Source organism: Balaenoptera borealis (assembly GCF_965194805.1).
Source record: "Balaenoptera borealis genome assembly, chromosome: 2".
Taxonomy (NCBI): domain Eukaryota; kingdom Metazoa; phylum Chordata; class Mammalia; order Artiodactyla; family Balaenopteridae; genus Balaenoptera; species Balaenoptera borealis.
Genome location: NC_138867.1, coordinates 110,658,736 through 110,683,915, shown reverse-complemented (window position 1 = coordinate 110,683,915; position 25,180 = coordinate 110,658,736). Strand labels below are relative to the sequence as shown.

The 25,180-nt window shown below is 38.1% G+C and overlaps 1 protein-coding gene across 2 annotated transcripts in view; it reads right to left on the bottom strand.

Annotated features, from left to right (window-relative positions):
- Window positions 1-1,022: 1,022 nt before the first annotated feature.
- Window positions 1,023-25,180, bottom strand: part of CDC42SE2 (CDC42 small effector 2) — a 52,747-nt gene continuing 28,589 nt past the window's right edge. The window contains exons 2-4 of one of the 2 annotated variants that reach the window (XM_082380801.1): window positions 23,252-23,353; window positions 4,155-4,271; window positions 1,023-3,578 (exon numbers count right to left, since the gene is read on the bottom strand). In XM_082380801.1, coding sequence (XP_082236927.1) covers window positions 4,173-4,271; window positions 23,252-23,353 — 201 coding nt within the window. In that variant the 3' untranslated portion in view covers window positions 1,023-3,578; window positions 4,155-4,172. The remainder of the gene's footprint in view (window positions 3,579-4,154; window positions 4,272-23,251; window positions 23,354-25,180) is intronic. The other variant, XM_082380802.1, reaches the window with a different exon arrangement.

Sequence of the window (25,180 nt, the reverse complement as noted above, 5' to 3'; positions counted from 1 at the left end):
GGTAAAAATTTCAATTGCTTTCTTACTAGTCTGCTGAAAGTATCTTTTAAGGACAGGGTATATATGAATTTTGTAGACTTTTGCATTTTCACAATTTTAGCAAATTCCAGTCTATGTCTCTGACACTTTAATAGATTTGTCCTACTTTTTTGTGCATTTTACGCATATCCTTTAAAAACATATACTTGAACTAGGGCTCCTAATTAATATACAACATGAGTTTCTTCACATACTTTCATCTTAACCCAATTTCCCTTTAGAGCCCTTGGCCATGAGCTGAGGACAAAGGTTATTGAAACTTTTTGAGATATTGTTGTTTCCTGATACTTTTCTCATTAATTTTTCTATTTTAGAATACTGTGTGGCAATTCTCATGATACAGCCAAACCTAACTGACCTATTCTCAGTACCTGACCAATGCATTAAAGAAAGAAAGATTCTCTAACAAACAAACAAACAGGACCTGGTGAGTACATAGATCTTTGTTCTAAATCAAATCAATCAATATCAGTGTTTCCCAGCTGTGGCACTGTGACATCTCTCTCTTGTGAGGGCTGATATTTAGTGGCCTCCCAGGGGTGTTAACAGTACCCCTTCCTTAGTTTCTGACAGACACCAAAAATATCTCCAGACATTTTCAAATGTTCCCTGGAGCGCAAACTGCCCATACATTCTGTGATGATGGACATATTCTATGACTGACTGAGGAACAGAATTCTTACTTTTATTTAAATCCTACATACACTGTGAGGACAAATTGCTTCAGCAAGGAAAATTGAATGAATTGGGGTTGGATACCTTTGTTAAAAAAATTGGGCATATTTATATTTTTCATTTCTTCCTACTTTTAAATATTTGGAAGTAGGACTTTTTTAGGTTCATTCTGTCTAGGCATTTATTAATTATAAGGTGACATTACAAGTTTAGAAATTTTCAAAACCTATAACTCAAAAATCTAAGAAAGGCTAAAAAGGTGATATTAAATATCTATCTCCTCCTTGAAAGAAAGGAATTAACCAAACCAGGATTGAAAAACATTTATTGAAACAAAATCAAATACTTACTTTCTTTTTATTATCTACAAGCCAACACTGAACTTACTTTATTCAAGAATGAACACAATGTACAAAAAAAGTATGCTTATATTATAAAAATATGTCAATTTTATCTCCTGGGTGCTGAGCAGAAGTCATTTTAAACAAAATCAAGGCAAACTTGCTCTCTATAATAGAACTGCTATAATTTAATAACAAAAGTGAAAGCTAATATATACTCACAAAGTATCTTTAAAGGCCCACGGATAATGCTGCATTGGAAAGCTGAACCCAGTCACCACAGTTCACATTTCCAACCTATGCTCACGGGCACCACTTTTTTACAGAATGCATGTCATTAGTTAACAGTTGTTAGCATGTATTTCAGCAAAGTATTAACAGTCAATCATATTTAGTTAGCTTCAATTTTCACACATTGTTATGGGGAGCAAATGACCTCCCAAGATTTACAAACCCACTTATCCAGGTGGGACCTGCTAACTCCCTAAAAAAAAAAATCTGTGTCCAAGGTTAGTATCTTAAAGTTGTTGGTAATTTTCTTATTTCTTCTGAATAATTACTGGCACCTTCCTGGGCATGTGTTCTTGGCACACAGTGTGGCTACTTGTGCCTGTCAAGTCAGTGGCAGCTGCAGAACAGTTAGAGGCTGAAGAGTGCAGCCTTTGGCTTACCAAAGAGACATGCTCCAGTGCTCACTGGAGTATTTGGTCCTTGGAGGATCAGGAAAGTGAGAGATAGATTGGGGAAAAGGGCCCATGGCTCCCTCTATTGTTCCAGGAGTTACACAGTTAGTTAGTTATATAAAATCTGTACTAATTTTTAAAGTCAGACTAGAAGTAGACTTCATAGCATCCAGCACTGACAAGGCCAAACAAAATCCATCCCTTAAAGCGCTTGCACACTGCAGTGCCCTGTCTCTGGCTGAACAGAAAGACAGTGGTACTCAGGCAAAATCCAGAATGCAGTATCAACACAATTAATGACATCAGATGAATTCAAGTTCAGAAGTTATTAAACTGCAAAATGCCTATTTTGACTGCTAAGCATAAATGTTTTTCCTTGACAGAGTCTCTGGGATTGACACCTATGAAGACTCAAAATTGCAGAAATATAAGGACTGAGTATTCTAGTGCCTGCTGTACTGGGTAAATTAAATCCAAAAGAATTGGGGGAAGAAATGCTTCCATGTTTTGCCTATATAAACCCAATATTTATTTAGTTACCTGTTTCACAAGAACTTGTGACTAAGGTGAAGAGAAATGATCTCTCTTCCTTTATGCAATTACCTAATTCCTTATAGCTTTCTAAGTTAGTTTTCAATTAAGCCCTATTTCCTACATGAACTGTTACTCCTACCAAATGTAACTGTTACATAGGGCTGAACTGGACATAATTTAAACATTTTCATGAAAAAACAAACCACTAATTTGGCTTATGGGGAAGGAGAAGCATTTACAGAAATACAATTTGTGAAGAATAAATGTATTTTGGAACCTGAGCCAAAGGTTTCTCACCAATACCTTAATAAGTCACCATGCAGGTTGTTTTCACAGGCAACAACACAGCCAGGTCAACTGTTGCTCCTGGCAACTTCCATTGCCCCAAAATATGTGGAAGATGGAGAGGCCAATGACTGAAATCTGCAGTTAGGAATACAGGCCAAAGGCTCAACAAACTGCTACTGGAAGCAACTGGATACCATAATATTAAACATAAACAAGTGAAAACAGAATGAGCACACAAAGAAATGAACAAAGATCATGATGCTCAGAGTCAGACCCAATGAGGGTATTACCACACACACACACACACACACACACACACACACACACATAACCATACCTGTTTACAATCCCAGGCCCTTGCTCTCAAATAAATATATTGAACATTTACAACAGAATGAATGCCTTATGAATGCAAGCTTTTCTTTTATAACTCTAAATAAAAGTCATACTTCTAAAATAAGCTACAAATTGCCTTTTTTTGTGAAACTGATGTGACTTGGTGCCACAGCTAACCTTTCTCTAATAGCAGCAGTATCATCAGCCCACGGCAGAAAGGAAATGTTCATTTCTGGCATCCCAGGGGCTCCCATACAAGCAACTTCATAAAGCATGCAGATACTACACTGCTGAAGTTTCAAATGAATACAAATGATCATTGTGCTTATGGGTCTCATACCTTCCAAAATATACATAAATGGTGACAAATTAAAATAGCAGTTCTTTGCTTACCAATAAAATCATAAGGCAGAGGGGTTGGAGGTGGAAAGAGAAATTGTTAAAAATGCAGGAAAAAATGCAAAACAGTGCTAGCATTCACAAAAAAGATCATGCTAAAAATCAGATCCATATTCATAAAAATCAATCATTAAGCCACAATCCAAAGAACTCTGTCCATGAGTCCAAAGGCATGCATGCCAGCTGAAGGAAATGCAGGATTCTTCTGACAATAGTTTCTTCAGAGCAGAACAGTAACATGTCACTGGAGTAATCACAACAGGGTGAACAAGACGCCATCACACTTTTTTGCAATTGAAAAGAAAAGCAATCACAATAAAAAAAATTAAACAACAGTGGAAACAAAACATAGAAATTCACAATGACCAAAGAATAATCCAAATGATCTTTACCCTTTAGGGGTTCATGCCTCTTAATAGTTGTCTTTTTAATTTGAAAAGTTTATAATGAAAGGTTTATCCATAATGGTATTAAATATAAAATTACTTCACTACACATGGGATTTCGTGCAGTATCAATACTCAGTAACTTCACTCATGTTTAAAGGACACATAAGAGACATCTTGTCACTAGAATCGCAGTCAAAGCCTCCCCCAAAACAAGATGTCTTAAAAGCATTTAAAGTTTCTCATAAGGAAAACAACCACCTGAAACTCATATTCAAAATGCAGTAACTGCCTAAGGTCATCACTTGGCCAACTAAGGTATTTTTCACCTTTTCTAGTAAGTTCACAATTTTTTAAAAAGAACAAGATATTTATTTTTTAACCCCAAGGTTGAAACTAAGGCTGTCTATGTCATCAGCTGTTAGTGGCCATGTATGTATCTGAACTTCCAGCCTGTGTTCTGAGGTACTCACTGGAGGCGGGATCCGGGGCTATCCTGCCTTCGTGTCCACAAGCTGCATCTGCACATTGGCAGCCATGCCACCTCCGTAGCCTCCCTTGGACTGCATCTGGTTCTGAATGGAGCTAACCTGCAACAAGACAAGAACAGAACCAGTCAGGAACTAGGGCCACTGCAAGTAAGCAACTCTTGCCTAATATTTTAGCTGGGCTGCTTTTCCCAAAAGGGTGCCTTTTATAGAAGAAAAAATACCTTTTATAGACTTAAACTTGCTCTCATTGTAAGGCAAAATGCTGAAGCTAGTGACTGAAGCATTTTTTTTTTTGCCACAACTCCCTCTCCACCCATCACCCCACTCCTGCAACTTTCTCCACTTGGCAATTACAAAAAACAAGTTTCGTAATTCACAAGGCACTTGGCTACATTTCAAAAGCAGTTAAAAGGATACAGATGAACTCAACTTTGTTCCTCAATCACCTTAATTTACAAACACCTCACATATATGATCACCTCAATTACCTGGATTAGAATCAGATTCAAAAATAAATATGAATCAAACTGAACCAAAGATAAACTTTAAAAGTGCATGTGGGACTTCCCTGGTGGCACAGTGGTTAACAATCTGCCTGCCAGTGCAGAGGACACAGGTTCAAGCCCTGGTCTGGGAAGATCCCACATGCCGCGGAGCAAATAAGCCCATGTGCCACAACTACTGAGCCTGCGTGCCGCAACTACTGGAGCCCACGCTGCAACAAGAGAAGCCACCGCAATGAGAAGCCTGCGCATCGCAATGAAGAGTAGCCCCCACTCGCCACAACTAGAGAAAGCCCACACGCAGCAACGAAGACCCAACGCAGCCAAAAGTACATAAATGAATAAATTAAAAAAAAGTCCATGTGGTAAAATTTACATACTTAATACAGTCTTAGTATAGTCTGATAAAGTGGAAAGGAGTATAAGAATCCAAAGACTTGGAATATTCAAAGCAAGCTTAGCCAGAGGCCACACCCGAGGAGACAAGTTTGCATATTTAAAGACTGTGAGTAATACACACTTTTCTCATGTGAGCCCAGGGTGGAATCATCATTCTCTCCAGCTTTTATCACGTGGTTAGAGCCCCTGAACTTTGACTCATCTTCTACCTGAGCCTGCAAACAACATCTCCTTAACAGCCCTCAGAGAACAGGCTGGTCTCAGGTTTACAGGATAGCTTCAAAATATGACATCATGTAACCCTCACAACAACGCCAGGAGGAAGCAGTAACGAGTGAACCTGTGAAACCGGAGGCAGCCTATCCTCAACCCTGATAAAGGCAGAACTCCAGGCCTGTGCACTCATTTTCTCTACCTGCAACTTTGCTGAGTGGCCCCAGGAGTGCCATATACTCTCCAGGACTTCATTAATCAACCTTCTAAAAAAAAAAAACAAACCATAATTTTATATGTACCAATGAAGTTTCCTTGGAATAGGACATAAAACTGGTGCAGTTAAAAGCAAGCAATTGCCAAACAACCAGCAAGAGGGAAACACAAATCCACCCATCAGCAGACAGGGTGCCTAAAGTCATACTGAGCTCACAGCCACCTATAAACACACCCCTTGACACAGCCCTGCCCACCAGAAGGATAAGACCCAGCTCTACCCACCAGCAGGAAGGCACCAGTCCCTCCCACCAGGAAACCTCCAGAAGCCTGAGGACCACTCTCACCCACCAGAGGGCAGACACCAGAAGCAAGAGGAGCTATGATCCTCCAGCCAGCGTAAAGGAGTCGACAAAGAAAGACAAAATGAGAAGGCAGAGAAATATGTTTCAGACGAAGGAACAAGATAAAAACCCACAAGAACAACTAAATGAAGAGGAGATAAGCAGCCTACCTGAAAAAGAATTTAGAGTAATGATAGTAAAGATAACCCAAAATCTTGGAAAAAGAATGGAGGCACAGATTGAGAAGTTACAAGAAATGTTTAACAAAGAGCTAGACGATATAATGAACAAATAAAGATGAACAATACAATAACTGCAATGAAAAATACACTAGAAGGAATCAACAGCAGAATGACTGAGGGAGAAAAATAAGTGAGCTGGAAGACAGAATGTTGGAAATCACTGCCACGGAACAGAACAAAGGAAAAAGAATGAAAAGAAATGAGGACAGTCTCAGAGACCTCTGGGAAACATTAAAACACACCAACATTTGCATTATAAGGATGCAAGAAGAGAGAAAGGGCCCAAGATAATATCTGAAGAGATTATACCCGAAAACTTCCCTAACACGAGAAAGGAAACACTCACTCAAGTCCAGGAAGCACAGAGAGTCCCATAAAAGATGACTCCAAGGAGGAACGCACCAACATGCATATTAATCAAACTGATAAAAATTAAAGACAAAGAAAAAATTTTAAAAGCACCAAGGGAAAAGCAACAAATAACATACAAGGGAACCCCATAAGGTTATCAGGTGATTTTTCAGTATAAGCTCTGCAGGCCAGAAGGAAGTGGCACAATATATTTAAAGTGATGAAAGGGAAAAACCTACAACCAAGAATATTCTACGCACCAAGGCTCTCATTTAGATTTGATGGAGAAATCAAAAGCCTTACAGGGGCCTCCCTGGTGGCACAGTGGTTAAGAATCTGCCTGCCAATGCAGGGGACATGGGTTCGATCCCACATGCCATGGAGCAACTAAGCCTGTGTGCCACAACTACTGAAGCCCACATGCCTAGAGCCCGTGCTCCACAACAAGAGAAGCCACTGCAACGAGAAGCCCGCACACTGCAACCAAGAGTAGCCCCTGCTTGCTACAACTAGAGAAAGACAACATGTGGCAACGAAAACCCAACACAGCCAAAAAAAAAGGCTTTACACACAAGCAAAAGCTAAGAGAATTTAGCACCACCAAACCAGCATTACAACAAATCTGAAAGGAACACCTCTAGGTGGAAAATAAGAGGCCACAACTAGACTCGGGGAAGTTCACTGGCAGAAGCAAACATAAAGTAAAGGTAGGAAATCTTCCACACACAAATATAATATCAAAACCAGCAATCATGAGCAGAGTACAGATGCAGGATATTGGAAATGCATTTGAAATGAAGATATCAACAACTTAAAACAATCTTGTACATACATAGACTACTATAGCAAAAATTCATGGGAACCACAAATGAAAAATCTAGAATAGCTACCCACAAAAAAAGAAAAAAGCAATCCAAACACATCACTAAAGATAAGACATCAAGGGACTTCCCTGGTGGACCAGTGGTTAAGACTCTGCACTTCCATTGCAGGGGGCACAAGTTCAATCCCTGGTCTGGGAACTAAGATCCTGTGTGTGTTGCTCAGCATGGACGCCCCCACCAAAAAAAAAAAAAAAAAAAAAAAAAAAAGAGAGAGACAGAGAGAGAAAGAAAAAAAAATAGACATCAAATCACAAGAGAATAAAAGAGGAAGGGAAGAAAAATGACCTTAAGAAATAAATCCAGATGAAAGAAATAGCAAGAACGTACATATCAATAATTACCTTAATGTTAATGGATTAAATGCTCCAACCAAAAGACATAGACTGGCTGAAACAAAAACAAGACCCATATATTTGCTGTCTACAAGAGAGACACTTCAGATCTAGTGACACATGCAGACTAAAAGTGAGAGGATGGAAAAAGGTATTCCATACAAATGGAAATCAAAAGAAAACTGGAGTAGCAATACTACTATCAGACACAATAAACTTTAAAATAAAGACTGTTACAAGACAAAGAAGGACACTACATAATGATCAAAGGATCAATACAAGAAGATATAACAATTATAAACATTATATACACCCAACATAGGAGCACCTCAATACATAAGGCAAATGCTAACAGCTATAAAAGAGGAAATCGACAGTAGCACAATAATAGTGGGGAACTTTAACACCTCACTTACACCAATGGACAGATCATCCAGACAGAAAATTTTAATAAGGAAACAAAAGCTTTAAATGACAGAATAGGCCAGATAGATTTCATTGATATTTACAGGACATTCCATCCAAAAACAGCAGATATACTTTCTTCTCAAAGGCACACAGAGCATTCTCCAGGATAGATCACATCTTGAGTCACAAATCAAGCCTCGGTAAATTTCCGAAAACTGAGATCATACCAAGCATCATCTCTGACCACAGCGCTATGGGATTAGAAACTACAGGGAAAAAACTGTAAAAAAAAAAAAAAACCCCACAAACACATGGAGGCTAAACAATGGTACTAAACAACCAATGGATCACTGAAAAAAATCAAAGAAGAAATAAAAAAATACCTCGAGACAAATGACAATGAAAACACGATGGTCCAAAGTTTTGGGGATGCAGCAAAAGCACTTCCAAGAGGAAAGTTTATAGCAGTACAATCGTACCTCAGGAAGCAAGAAAAATCTCAAATAAACAACCTAACCTTACACCTAAAACAACTAAAGAACAACAAACAAAACCCAAGGTTAGTAGAAGGAAAGAAATCATAAAGATCAGAGCAGAAATAAATGAAACAGAGATGAACAAAACAATAGCAAAGATCAATAAAACTAAAAGCTGGTTCTTTGGAAAGATAAACAAAATTAATAAACCTTTAGCCAGACTCACCAAGAAAAAAGGGAGAGGACTCAAATCAATAAAATTAGAAATGAAAAAGGAGAGTTACAACAGATACCACAGAAATACAAAGGATCATAAGTTGACTACAAACAACTATATGCCAATAAAATGGACAAGCTAGAAGAAATGGACAAACTCTTACAAAGGTACAATCTTCCAAGACTAAACCAGTAAGAAACAGAAAATATGACAGACCAATCACAAGTACTGAAATTGAAACACTGATTTAAAAACTTCCAACAAGCAAAAAGTCCAGGACCAGATGGCTTCACAGGCGAATGCTATCAAACATTTAGAGAAGAGTTAACACCTACCCTCCTGAAATTCTTCCAAAAAATTACAGAGAAAGGAACACTCCCAAGCTCATTCTATGAGGCCAACATTACCCTGATACTGAAACTAGACAAAGACACCACACACAAAAAAGAAAATTACAGTCCAATATCACCGATGAACAGAGATGCAAAGATACTCAAAGTACTAGCAACCTGAATCCAACAATATATTAAAAGGATCATACATGATGATCAAGTGGGATTTATCCCAGGGATGCAAGAATTCTTCAATATCTTCAAGTCAATCAGTGTGCTACACCACAGTAATAAATTGAAAAAGGAAAACCAAGTGATCATCTCAATAGATACAGAAAAAGCTTCTGAGAAAATCCAACACCGATTTATGATAAAAGCTCTTCAGCAAGTGGGAATAGAGGGAACCTATCTCAACATAATACAGGCCATATATGACACACCCAGAGCTAACATCATTCTCAATGGTGAAAACCTGAAAGCGTTCCCTCTAAGATCAGGAACAAGACAAGGATGTCCACTGTTACCACTTTCATTCAACACAGTTTTGGAAGTCCTAGCCCACAGCAATCAGAGAAGAAAAAGAAATAAAAGGAATCCAAACTGGAAAGGAAGGAGTAAAACTGTCACTGTTTGCAGATGACATGATACTATACATAGAGAATCCTAAAAATGCTACCAGAAAACTATTTGAGCTCATAAATGAATTTGGTAAAGTAGCACGATACCAAATTAATGCACAGAAATCTCTTGCATTCCTATACACTAATGATAAAAAATCTGGAAGAGAAATTAAGGAAACACTCCCATTTACCACTGCAACAAAAAGAATAAAATACCTAGGAATAAATCTACCTAAGGAGACAAAAGGCCTGTATGCAGAAAACTATAAGACACTGATGAAAGAAAGTAAAGATGATACAAACAGATGGAGAGATACCATGTGCTTGGATTGGAAGAATCAATATTGTGAAAATGACCATACTACACAAGGCAATCTACAGATTCAATGCAATCCCTATCAAATTACCAATGGCGTTTCTCAGAGAACTAGAACAAAAAATTATTAAAGACACACAAGACCCCAAGTAATCAAAGCAATCCTGAGAAAGAAAAATGGAGCTGGAGAAATCAGGCTCCCTGACTTGAGACTAACTACAAAGTAACAGTAATCAAAATAGTATGGTAATGGCACAGAAACAGAGATCAGTGGAACAGGATAGAAAGCCCAGAAATAAACTCACAAATCTATGGTCACCTAATCTATAACAAAGGAGGCAAGAAAGCTACAGTAATCAAGACAGTATGGTACTGGCACAAAAGCCAGTATAGATCAATGGTACAGGACAGAATGACCAGAAATAAACCCAAGCACATATGGTCACTTAATTTACGACAAGGGAGGCAAGAACATACAACGGAGAAAGGACAGCCTCTTCAATAACTGGTGCTGCAAAAACTGGACAACTACATGTAAAAGAATGAAATTAGAACACTCCCTAACACCATACACAAAAATAAACTCCAAATGGATTAAAGACCTAAATGTAAGACCAGACACTATAAAACTCTTAGAGTAAAACATAGCAAAAACAATCTTTGACATAAACCACAGCAAGAACTTTTTTGACCCACCTCCTAGAGTTAATTAACAGAAATAAAAACCAAAATAAATAAATGGGACTTAATTGAACTTAAAAGCTTTTGCACAGCAAAGGAAATGATAAACAAGACGAAAAGCCAACCCTCAGAATGGGAGAAAATATTTGCAAATGAAACAACAAAGGATTAATCTCCAAAATATACAAACAGCTCATGGAGCTCAATATCAAAAAAACAAACAATTCAGTTAAAAAATGGGTGGAAGACCTAAAAAGACATTTCACCAAGGAAGACATACAGATGGCGAAGAGGCACGTGAAAAGATGCTCAACATCACTAATTATTAGAGAAATGCAAATCAAAACTACAATGAGGTATCACCTCATGCCAGTCAGAATGACCATTATCAAAAAAGCTAGAAGGGGGCTTCCCTGGTGGCGCAGTGGTTGAGAATCTGCCTGCTAATGCAGGGGACACGGGTTCGAGCCCTGGGCTGGGAAGATCCCACATGCCGCGGAGCAACTGGGCCCGTGAGCCACAACTGCTGAGCCTACACGTCTGGATCCTGTGCCCCGCAACGGGAGGGGCCACGATAGTGAGAGGCCCGCACACCGCGATGAAGAGTGGCCCCCGCACCACGATGAAGAGTGGCCCCTGCTTGCCGCAACTAGAGAAAGCCCTTGCACGAAACGAAGACCCAACACAGCTATAAATAAATAAATAAATAAATAAATAAATAAATAAATAAATAAATAAATAAAGTAGCTATTAATTTAAAAAAAAAAAGCTAGAAGGAATAAATGCTGGAAAGGGTGTGGTGAATAAATGCTGGAAATGGAGGGTCCTTAAAAAACTAAAAATAGAACTACCATATGACCCAGGAATCCCACTACTGGGCATATACCCTGAGAAAACCATAATTCAAAGAGACATGTACCACAATGTTCACTGAAGCACCATTTACAATAGCCAAGACATGGAACCAACCTAAATGTCCATCGACAGATGAATGGATAAAGAAGATGTGGCACATATATACAATGGAATATTACTCAGCCATAAAAAGAAATGTAACTGAGTTATTTGTAGTGAGGTGGATGGACCTGAAGTCTGTCATACAGACAAAAGTTAAGTCAGAAAGAGAAAAACAAATACTGTATCCTGACTCATATATATAGAATCTAAAAAAAACAAAAGATGGTACTGATGAACCTAGTTGCAGGGCAGGAATAAAGAGTAGACATAAAGAATGGACTTGAGGACACGGGGTGGGAGGGGGAAGCTGGGGTGAAGTGAGAGTAGCATCGACATATATACACTACCAAATGTAAAACAGTTAGCTAGTGGGAAGCAGCAGCATAGCACAGGGAGATAAGCTTGGTGCTCTGCAATGACCTAGAGGGGTGGGATAGGGGGATGGGAGGGAGACGCAAGAGGGAGGGGCTATGGGGACATAGGTATGCATATGGCTAATTCACTTTGGTGTACAAGAGAAACTAACACAGTACTGTGAAGTAATTATACTCCAATAAAGATCTATTAAAAAAAAAAAGAATACACAATGGAGAAAAGACAGTCTCTTCAATAAGAGATGCTGGGAAAAACAGAGAGCTACATGTAACAGAAGTAAATTAGAACACTCTCTAACACCTTACACGAAAATCAACACGAAATGGATCAAAGACCTAAATGCAAGGCCAGACACTATAAAACTCTGAGAAGAAAACATAGGCAGAACACTCCCTGACACAAATTGCAGCAATATCATTTTGGATCCACCTTCTAGAGTAATGATAATTAAAACAAAAATAAACAAATGGGACCTAAGGAAACTTAAAAGCTTCTGCACAGCAAAAGAAACCATAAACAAAACAAAGACAACCCACACAATGAGAGAAAATATTTGCAAATGAAGCGACTGACAAGAGATTAATTTTCAAAATATACAAACGGCTCATACAGCTGAATATCAAAAAACCCATTCAAACAATGGGCAAGGAAGCAAGAAGAACTACAATCCTGCAGCCTGTGGAACAAAAAACCACATTCACAGAAAGATAGACAAGATGAAAAGGCAGAGGGCTATGTACCAGATGAAGGAACAAGATAAAACCCCAGAAAAACAACTAAATGAAGTGGAGATAGGCAACCTTCCAGAAAAAGAATTCAGAATGATAGTGAAGATGATCCAGGACCTCAGCAAAACAATGGAGGCAAAGGTCGAGAAGATGCAAGAAATGTTTAACAAAGGCCTAGAAGAATTAAAGAACAAACAAACAGAGATGAACAATACAGTAACTGAAATGAAAACTAAACTAGAAGGAATCAATAGCAGAATAACTGAGGCAGAAGAACAGATAAGTGACCTGGAAGACAGATGGTGGAATTCACTGCTGTGGAACAGACTAAAGAAAAAAGAATGAAAAGAAATGAAGACAGCCTAAGAGACCTCTGGGACAACATTAAACGCAACAACATTCGCATTATAGGGGTCCCAGAAGGAGAAGAGACAGAGAAAGGACCAGAGAAAATATTTGAAGAGATTATAGTCGAAAACTTCCCTAACATGGGAAAGGAAATAGCCACCCAAGTCCAGGAAGCACAGAGAGTCCCATACAGGATAAATCCAAGGAGAAACAGGCCGAGACACATAGTAATCAAATTGGAAAAAATTAAAGACAAAGAAAAATTACTGAAAGCAGCAAGGGAGAAACGACAAATAACATACAAGGGACCTCCCATAAGGTTAACAGCTGATTTCTCAGCAGAAACTCTACAAGCCAGAAGGGAGTGGCATGATATACTTAATATGATGAAAGGGAAGAACCTACAACCAATATTATTCTACCCAGCAAGGATCTCATTCAGATTCGATGCAAAAATCAAAAGCTCTACAGACAAGAAAAAGCTAAGAGAATTCAGCACCACCAAACCAGCTCTACAACAAATGCTAAAGGAACTTCTCTAAGTGGGAAACACAAGAGAAGAAAAGGATCTACAAAAACAAACCCAAAACAATTAAGAAAATGGTCATAGGAACATACATATCGATAATTACCTTAAATGTGAGTGGATTGAATGCTCCAACCAAAAGACACAGGCTTGCTGAATGGATACAAAAACAAGACCCATCTATATGCTGTCTACAAGAGACCCACTTCAGACCGAGGGACACATACAGACTGAAAGTGAGGGGATGGAAAAAGATATTCCATGCAAATGGAAATTCAGAGAAAGCTGGAGAAGCTATACTCATATCAGATAAAATAAGACTTTAAAATAAAGACTGTTACAAGAGACAAGGAAGGACACTACATAATGATCAAGGGATCAATCCAAGAAGAAGATATAACAATTATAAATATATATGCACCCAACATAGGAGCACCTCAATACGTAGGGCAACTGCTAACAGCTATAAAAGAGGAAATCAACAGTAACACAATAATAGTGGGGGACTTTAACACCTCACTTACACCAATGGACAGATCCTCCAAAATGAAAATAAATAAGGAAACAGAAGCTTTAAATGACACAATCGACCAGATAGATCTAATTGATATCTATAAGACATTCCATCCAAAAACAGCAGATTACACTTTCTTCTCAAGTGCGCACGGAACATTCTCCAGGATAGATCACATCTTGGGTCACAAATCAAGGCTCAGTAAATTTAAGAAAATTGAAATCATATCAAGCATCTTTTCTGACCACAACCTTATGAGATTAGAAATGAATTACAGGGAAAAAAACGTAAAAAACTCAAACACATGGAGGCTAAACAATACGTTACTAAATAACCAAGAGATCACTGAAGAAATCAAAGAGGAAATCAAAAAATACCTAGAGACAAATGACAATGAAAACACGATGATCCAAAACCTATGGGATGCAGCAAAAGCAGTTCTAAGAGGGAAGTTGATAGCTATACAAGCCTACCTAAGGAAACAAGAAAAATCTCAAGTAAACAATCTAACGTTACACCTAAAGGAACTAGAGAAAGAAAACAAACAAAACCCACAGTTAGTAGAAGGAAAGAAATCATAAAGATCAGAGCAGAAATAAATGAAATAGAAACAAAGAAAACAATAGCAAAGATCAATAAAACTAAAAACTGGTTCTGAGAAGATAAGCAAAATTGATAAACCATTAGCCACACTCATCAAGAAAAAGAGGGAGAGGACTCAAATCAATAAAATTAGAAATGAAAAAGAAGAAGTTACAACAGACATGGCAGAAATACAAAGCATCCTAAGAGACTACTACAAGCAACTCTATGCCAATAAAATGGACAACCTGGAAGAAATGGACAAATTCTTAGAAAGGTATAACCTTCCAAGACTGAACCAGGAAGAAATAGAAAATATGAACAGACCAATCACGAGTAGTGAAATGGAAACTGTGATTAAAAATCTTCCAACAAACAAAAGTCCAGGACCAGATGGCTTCACAGGTGAATTCTATCAAACATTTAGAGAAGAGCTAACATCCTTCCTTCTCAAACTCTTCCAAAAAATTGCAGAGGAAGGAACACTCCCAAACTCATTCTATGCGGCCACCGTCACCCTGATACCAAAACCAGACAACGATACTACAAAAAAAGAAAATTACAGACCAATATCACTGATGAACATAGATGCAAAAATCCTCAACAAAATACTAGCAAACAAAATCCAACAACACATTAAAAGGATCATACACCATGATCAAGTGGGATTTATCCCAGGGATGCAAGAATTCTTCAATATATGCAAATCAATCAATGTTTACACCGTATTAACAAACTGAAGAATAAAAACCATATGATCATCTCAATAGATGCATAAAAAGCTTTTGACAAAATTCAACACCCATTTATGATAAAAACTCTCCAGAAAGTGGGCACAGAGGGAACCTACCTCAACATAATAAAGGCCATATATGACAAACCCACAGCAAACATCATTCTCAATGGTGAAAAACTGAAAGCATTTCCTCTAAGGTCACGAATGAGACAAGGATGTCCACTCTCACCAGTATTATTCAACATAGTTTTGGAAGTCCTAGCCATGGCAATCAGAGAAGAAAAAGAAATAAAAGGAATCCAAATTGGAAAAGTAGAAGTAAAACTGTCACTGTTTGCACATGACATGATACTATACATAGAGAACCCTAACATTGCCACCAGAAAATTATTTGAGCTAATCAATGAATTTGGTACATTTGCAGGATACAAAATTAATACACAGAAATCTCTTGCATTCCTATACACTAATGATGAAAAATCTGAAAGAGAAATTATGGGAACACTCCCATTTACCATTCCAAGAAAAAGACTAAAATACCTAGAAATAAACCTACCTAGGGAAACAAAAGACCTGTATGCAGAAAACTATAAGACACTGATGAAAGAAATTTAAGATGATACCAACAGATGGAGAGATATACCATGTTCTTGGATTGGAAGAATCAATATTGTGAAAATGACTATACTACCCAAAGCAATCTATAGATTCAATGCAATCCCTATCAAATTACCAATGGCATTTTTTACGAAACTAGAACAAATCATCTTAAAATTTGTATGGAGACACAAAAGACCCCGAATAGCCAAAGCAGTCTTGAGGGAAAAAAACCGAGCTGGAGGAATCAGACTCCCTGACTTCAGACTATACTACAAAGCTACAGTAATCAAGACAATATGGTACTGGCACAAAAACAGAAACACAGATCAATGAAACAAGATAGAAAGCCCAGAGATAAACCCACGCACCTATGGTCAACTAATCTATGACAAAGGAGGCAAAGATATATAATGGAGAAAAGACAGTCTCTTCAATAAGTGGTGCTGGGAAAACTGTACGGCTACATGTAAAAGGATGAAATTAGAACACTCCCTAACACCATACACAAAAATAAACTCAAAACGGATTAGAGACCTAAATGTAAGACCGGACACTATAAAATTCTTAGAGGAAAACATAGGAAGAACACTCTTTGACATAAATCACAGCAAGATCTTTTTTGACCCACCTCCTAGAGTAATGGAAATAAAAACAAAAATAAACAAATGGGACCTAAAGAAACTTAAAAGCTTTTGCACAGCAAAGGAAACCATAAACAAGACCAAAAGACAACCCTCAGAAAGGGAGAAAATATTTGCAAATGAAGCAACTGACAAAGGATTAATCTCCAAAATTTACAAGCAGCTCATGCAGCTCAATATCAAAAAAACAAACAACACAATCCAAAAATGGGCAGAAGACCTAAATAGACATTTCTCCAAAGAAGACATACAGATTACCAAGAAGCACATGAAAACCTGCTCAACATCACTAATTATTAGAGAAATGCAAATCAAAACTACAATTAGGTATCACCTCACACCAGTTAGAATGGGCATCAGAAAATCTACAAACAACAAATACTGGAGAGGGTGTGGAGAAAACGGAACCCTCTTGCACTGTTGGTGGGAATGTAAATTGATACAGCCACTATGGAGGACAGTATGGAGGTTCCTTAAAAAACTAAAAATAGAACTACCATACGACCCAGCAATCCGTCCCACTACTGGGCATATACCCTGAGAAAACCATAATTCTAAAAGACACATGCACCCGAATGTTCTTTGCAGCACTATTTACAATAGCCTGGTCATGGAAGCAACCTAAATGCCCATCAACAGACGAATGCATAAAGAAGTTGTAGTACATATATACAATGGAATATTACTCAGCCATAAAAAAGAACGAAATTGAGTCATCTGTTGAGACATGGATGGATCTAGAGACTGTCATACAGAGTGAAGTAAGTCAGAAAGAGAAAAACAAATATCGTATATTAACGCATGTATGTGGAACCTAGAAAAATGGTACAGATGAACCAGTTTGCAGGGCAGAAATAAATACACAGATGTAGAGAACAAACGTATGGACACCAAGGGGGGAAAACTGCGGTGGGGTGGGGATGGTGGTGTGCTGAATTGGGCGATTGGGATTGACATGTATACACTGATGTGTATAAAATTGATGACTAATAAGAACCTGCAGTATAAAAAAACAAACAAAAAAAACAACTAATACTAAACTTTCTTTGGGTTATTTGTATGGAAATATGTTAATATAAATGTTTCACACATTACATGAAATTTCTAAAAATCTTCTATGTTCTGGTATAATGTTATAAGTCATAATTCTAGTTATTACTTTAAAATGTATATCTCAGAAATAAATAAATTTCCTTGTCAACTGCATTATTATGAACTTTCATCAAATCTTTAACCGTGGTCATTTTTAAGTCTTTTGTCATTTACAGACAGTTCTGGGTGTACTCTGATGCTTTCGCAAAAATGTTACTATAAAAGGGTTTCATCTTCAAGGAATTCATGGAAAAGACTCTGACAAGTACAGGTTTCTGGTAACTGACTATACTGCTGAACTGAATGAATAAGCATTTTCAGAACTCTAATGGAAAACTGATGAATTCATAAAAGTGCTAACAAAAGATCAAGATGAAAAAAAAAATTTATTACATGGGACTGAGTGAACTGATGAGGATGAGTGTAATTTTTGTGACTTTGTTTGAATAAAAAAAAATAAAATAAAATGGGCAAAAGATCTAAATAGACATTTCTCCAAAGAAGACATACAGATGGCCAAAATGCACAAGAAAGATGCTCAACATCACTAATTATCAGAGAAAAGCAAATCAAAATTACAATGAGGTATCACCTCACACCGGTCAGAATGGCCATCATCAAAAATTCTACAAACAGTAAATGCTGGAGAGGGTGTGGGAAAAAGGGAACCCTCCTACACTGTTGGTGGGAATGTAAATTGGTACAACCACTATGGAGAACAGTATGAGGTTCCTTAAAAACCTAAAAACAGAACTACCATATCCAGCAATCCCACTCCTGGGCATACATCTGAAGAAAACTATAATATTTACAAAAGGATACATGCACCCCTATGTTCACAGCAGCACTATTTACAATAGCCAAGACATGGAAGCAACCTAAATGTCATCCCAAATTATTTACAAAACAGAAAGAGTCACAGATGTAGAAAACAATCTTATGATTACCAGGGAGGATGGGGTGGTGGGAGGGATAAATTGGGAGACTGGGCTCGACATATACACTAGTATATATAAAATAGATAACTAATAAGGACCTACTGCATAGCACAGGGAACTCTACTCAATACTCTGTAATGGCCAATACGGGAACAGAGTCTAAAAGAGTGGATATATGTATATATATATAACTGATTCATTTTGCTGTACACCTGAAACTAACACAACAGTGTAAATCAACTATACTCCAATAAAAATAAGATAAAATAAATTTTTTAATAAAATAAAAAAGAATGAAATAATGCCATTCACAGCAACATGGATGGACCTAGAGATTATCATACTAAGTGAAGTAAGTCAGACAAAGACAGATATCATATGCTATCACTCATGTAGAATCTAGTTTTAAAAAAAGAAAGAAACAAATGAACTTATTTACAAAACAGAAACAGACTTACAGATATCGAAAACAAACTTATGGTTACCAAAGGGGAAACATGGTGGGGGAGGGATAAATCAGTAGTTTGGGATGAACACACACACTACTATATATAAGACAGATAACCAAAAAGGACCTAATATATAGCCCAGGGAACTCTACTCAATATTCTGTGATAACCTATATGAGAAAAAAATCTAAAAAAGAATGAATGAATACATGTGTATGTGTATCTGCTGTACACCTGAAACACCACATTGTAAATCAACAAAAGAATCCAAAGACTTGGACTGAAATCCAAACTTCTTTTTAATATTGTAACTCTGGGTGAACTATTTATCCTCTGTGCATATCAGGCTTCTTATCTGTAAAATGATTAAAGATGATAACCTTTCCTAACCACATTACAGGGCTACTTTCTAGTAGACTGTGAGATATATAAATGCTCGGGTATTTTCTCTTTTTTCCTGGCCGTGATGCATGCAGAATCTTAGTTCCCGGATCAGGGATCGAACCTGGGACCCCTGCAGTGGAAGCACAGAGTGTTAACCACGGGACGGCCAGGGAAGTCCCGCTGGGATGTTTTCTTACTTTGCCAAAACAAAGTCACAAAGTTACCTGCGAACTGTGAAGAGTTCTTAGTGCATCCTATCTTAGTTCATAGCAATTAGAAGCATTTCGGAAGCAGAGAACGAGCGAATCAAGCTCGACTGCTAAAAAAAGCGGCAACAGGAAGGTTTGGGATATGACGGCCTAACAGTCAAGGGTGAGAGCACTGGCAGTCTGGTGTAATGCACAGAAACAGCTCAAAGGGCCCTTCACATTTCTAGGACCCCGGGAGGTGAGAGGGGGTGGGAGCACCATCCATTCATTAATCTACTTATCAAATACTTAATCACAGAAAACATGATGTATCGATACAAGGTGTCTTTTCATTGATGATCCTCAGTCAGTTTGTTTAAAGAAAGTAATAAGACTGGTCTAAGTTATTTTTGGAGTAAGATAGGTTTAAATATATTCTAATTGAAGAGAATAGCAAAATATAAAATGCATGGCTTATTTAGGTCCAATATGGTTAAAGTGAGAACATGTGATTGGCTCTTAAATGGGTAAATTTTTACTCATTTACTGAAAAGTTCACGTATGTGGAACTAACTCCAATGATATCACATAATGATGTACTGTAATATCTATATTCACATTACTCAAATGACTACTTTAGGTAAGAATATAAAAAAAAAAAAGAGGGACTTCCTGGTGGCGCAGTGGTTAAGAATCCGCCTGCCAATGCAGGGGACCTGGGTTCGAGCCCTGGTCCGGGAAGATCCCACATGCCGCGGAGCAACTAAGCCCATGTTCCACAACTACTGAAGCCCGTGTGCCTAGAGCCCGTGCTCCACAACAAGAGAAGCCACCGCAATGAGAAGCCTGTGCACCACAACGAAGAGTAGCCCCTGCTCGCCCCAACTAGAGAAAGCCCACGCGCAGCAACAAAGACCTAACACAGCCAAAAATAAATAAATAAAATTTAAAAATTTTAATAAGTAAATAAATAAAACTAAAATCTATAGGTCTATTTAAGTAAACTTGCTCAGTCTGCGAAGCTTATGGCCATAGGCTATCAGTTCATTTTCTGCTCCTCTGTGGTAACACTGTTTTGTGGCACAAACTTGATTTTACCCTGGTACCAAATAATTTCCCACCTAACATGACATGTTAGGTTTTATAGGTATCTTAGGCCTATTTACAACAACACCTTTATATTTTTACACGGTACTTTCATAACGCCATGCAAATTCTAAGACAAATAAAAATCTGTTTTTCTTCCAAAAGTCAATTCTTCAATTTCAAACAAAAGGACTCGGATTTTCTAGTAAGTAACCCTCAGCATTGAGATGACATGTATTATTGTGACTGTGGATATGCATTATTTTAACACAATAAAGTTATATTATTAAAAGAGTCATAGAACCTTTTCTAGCAATAAGTTAGTATGAAAAGTAGTCTTGGGAAGAACAGTGTATTTACGGGAAAAAAGAAACCAGTCATCTGACCATTCAATAGTCCAGCGTGCCCTCTGCCTCTTTCATATGCATCGAGCCATGTTCCTATTACTGTTGCTCAATTCTCAGAATAGATGAACTTAAGAGAAACTATTTCTTTGTAGAGACAACAAACTAATACGTAATACAGGCAATGAGTACAAACAGCCTTTGGAAGACAGGTTTGGTTCTGAAGAGCTAGAACACCTCATAAGAAATCTACTTCAGTAGCCAGAGGAGGCTGTCTGGAGGCTGCAGGGCAGAACCTCTGCAACAGCTGAGGGCCCGTCTTGATGCTGCAGCTCAGTCAGCCCTGCAGGGGACAGTCCGCAAACTCTACCTAACTTGATGGCAAACAAGAGTCATGTACATCAATGACAGGCTTTTCATAGAGACAAAATACCAGATAGAAATCTTGAAGGAAATTCTGAAATGTGCATAAACGAGATTTTAAACGTTCACTAAGTACTATGAACTAAGAACTTAATTTGTCCTATACAGTTCAATTTTTAAGAACAGAAGTGGGGAAGAAGACGTGTTGATGAGAAAGAAATTAAAATTAATCAGATATAATAAATTTGAAACCATTCATTCTATTTATATATGCCACAATGACCTTAATATTAACAAAAGTCATAGGGTCCCATTTGGTCTCTTCACTCCACATTAATCCAGGAAACGAAGCTACTGAATTGTATTTTAACAGAAATCTGACACCTCTTACATTTCCACAAAAGCAGTTCAGTGGGGGCTTCCCTGGTGGCGCAGTGGTTGAGAATCTGCCTGCCAATGCAGGGGACACGGGTTCGAGCCCTGGTCCGGGAAGATCCCACATGCCGCGGAGCAACTAGGCCCGTGAGCCACAATTACTGAGCCTGCGCGTCTGGAGCCTGTGGTCCGCAACAAGAGAGGCCGCGATAGTGAGAGGCCCGCACACCGCGATGAAGAGTGGTCCCCATTTGCCGCAACTAGAGAAAGCCCTCGCACAGAAACGAAGACCCAACACAGCCATAAATTAATTAATTAATTAATTAATTAATTAATTTTAAAAAAAAGCAGTTCAGTGTACTTTTCCTACAGATTTAAAACAAACAAGCTGTTTCCTTTCCAGGAAGCTACAAATGTCATCCCTTTGCTTACCTAGTAACTGTAGTGACAAACTTGTTTGCTGTATCCAGGATACTCATCTACCTACTTTATAAGTCTCTGTTCTTTTTTTAAGTCTTCTGTTAACGCTGTCCAGTAAGTGAGCATACAATGCAGCATAATTTTGTGTTTATAAAAGCCTTATTGACTTTCTGGTTCTAAACACTTGAGGGATCATTTAGACAACTCAGTGTACTTTAGATTTGGGGGATAACATAGTGGCAGAGCCCTGATAAAAACCCTCTACTGGTTTCTATTATACTGCTCTCTATTTTCCCTTAGATGAAAATTAAGGAGTAAGAGTTCAGCTGAGTAAATTTAAAGTGTCTTCTGAAATTCACTGAAACCTCTATAAAAGACAGCAAATATACACAAATTCTAATCCTCTGCTAAGTGTGTGAGAACTTATGTTACAGTAATAAATAAATAACAAGCATTCTAATATCAGGTAAAGCCTAATATTTTATAAGGGAAATGCAATAAATACATCTGTAAAAGGCAACTAACTGAACTTAAGAGATTAAATATTACTAAAAAGCTGACCTCCAAGTCGCTTTGGTGGCAGGGGGCATGAGAATCCATGGGATAGTACCTTCCTTTCTGAATTCAAATCCTTTAAAAGTTTTAAAGTGTTTATTCGGAAGAAAGATAGCTACGAAGATTTTAGTACAAATAGAAGAACAGATGACTTGGCAAACTATGTAAGAGATTAATTTTTCATTGTTCATTTTCTTCTCTTTGATGCTCACACTAAGTGTGTATGTTCAAATGTCTATAATTCACTGGGCACAGTGCCGTCATTAAGAATGTATGTACCTGTTACACAGGTACACATGACTATGCCTGGAGGCCCCACCTGTATGTTCCACCCACGTACTTACGGAATTCATCCCACTGAACAGGTCTCCTGACCCCACGTGAGCCGTGTGCACAAAGTTTGTGGGCTCTCCAATCATACTTCGGTCAATCCGCCGGCGCCTTTTCTAAAATATAAGGAATAACGTGTTGAGAAAATGATCTTGTTAACAAAAACTTATTCTGGTAGATTTATATACTATGCACAAATGACTTCGTATAATAATATTTTTGCCCAGGACACAAAAATACCTAAATCTTGGTATCACCACAATCACCTCTGATGATGAGATCCCCCAGAGAAATAGATGCACAAAAAAATGATTGGTAAAGTAAAATAATAGGTTATTATTTAGAACTTAAAATAGATTTATTTGGTCTGACTTTGGCCATCCACATATTTGTATAATAACCATTTAAGTTTTATTCTTTTAAAAAGTGAGACAAATGTAAAATTATCATCTGTAACCATCATTCTTAGCAAAGAAGACAGTGTGACTTAAGTGCAGCATTCCGATTTTAAACAAAATATTCTAGCTCGCATCATTAACAGACTGATGCTATTTTGATGGTTGTTACTGAGATTATACCCAACTACCCTTCACCCAGAAGGAATCTGTCAGCTGTCTGTGCAGGGGAGGTTTGGCTCTAGCCCATTCACTGATTTCTGGCCTATTCTGGCCGCGAACGAAACGCTGTCCAAGCAGCCATCCAGGCTGCAGCTTACTGCCTCTTCCTCATTTCTGACGCCCACTTCCCAGCAGCTTCCCAGGAACTTCAGCCACAGGCTGCAATCCTTGTTCTACCAATGTGCCCTCCGCCTCACTAGACACTTCCCTACCCTGCTGCTGTGTTAAACTGACCATCCGAGATTTTTCCACAGAAGAAGGTTATCATCAGACCCGAGTGTTCCATGGCTCCTTAGATACTGTGATCAACTGAGAGGGGCCACGGGCACAGCTGGCTTACTGTCCTAATACCATCTCTGCGTATCCCCATTTTCTTCCCTTTCAACAGAATACTTCTCCTGAAATTGCCATCTGCATCAAAACTAAGGCAAGTTACAAAGTTGTTGGATTAGGTTAGGTTGCCTCTGAACATAGTATTTTATGTCTCCATCTACTGAAATGTTGCTATGCTCCTGATAAATCCTAAAAACTTATCCAGACAGACCCAGGTGACAGCTCCTCAGGATTAGAACATGATTTTCTACAAAGCCACAAAAGTAGAGAGTTCATACATTAATTTTAGAAGCTAGTATATATTGTTTTACTGCCCTCTAGCTTTTATTGCCACAGATTAGAATCCCAAAAGAAGCCTGTTGTTTTCCCTTGAAATATTATTTATGTTCATCCTCAGAGTTGAACAGTGACTCTGGACTATCTCCAAGTTTGTTGGTTTTCCCTTCCAGCGTTCTGTATGGCATATGGAGGTCCCTCTCTATCTGAACACGGGTTTTACTATAGCTTAGTAAAGTTTTCTTGTATTATTTCTTTGATATTGCTCCTTGTGTTCTTTTTTGTTATTTCCAGAGCTTCTGTTATGTGGACATCTGAATGTGTCTTTGTGTGTCTAAGGGGGGGTGGGGGGGAGGGGACGGAGGGAGGGAGAGCGTGTGTGTGTCTGTGTGTATGCATGTGTGTGTGTACAGTGTGTGTGTATAATCCTCCTAGTTTCTTCCATTATTTGTTTCCTCTTTCTAGTTTCACTGAATTAGAAAATAATGCCACTTGATCCTCTTTAGGAATCACAACTGTTTTCGTACAGTCCAGAGAGGAAATATTTTAAGCCTGCAGGCCATACAGTCTCTGTCAAAGCTCTGGCTCCACTCTGTCATCACAGTGTGTAAGCAGCCACAGACAATGGGAGAACAAATGAGTATAGCTGTGTTCCAGTAAACATTTATGCACAAAAAAGGGTGGCAGGTGACATAATGGCCCATAAGTTTTGGTTTG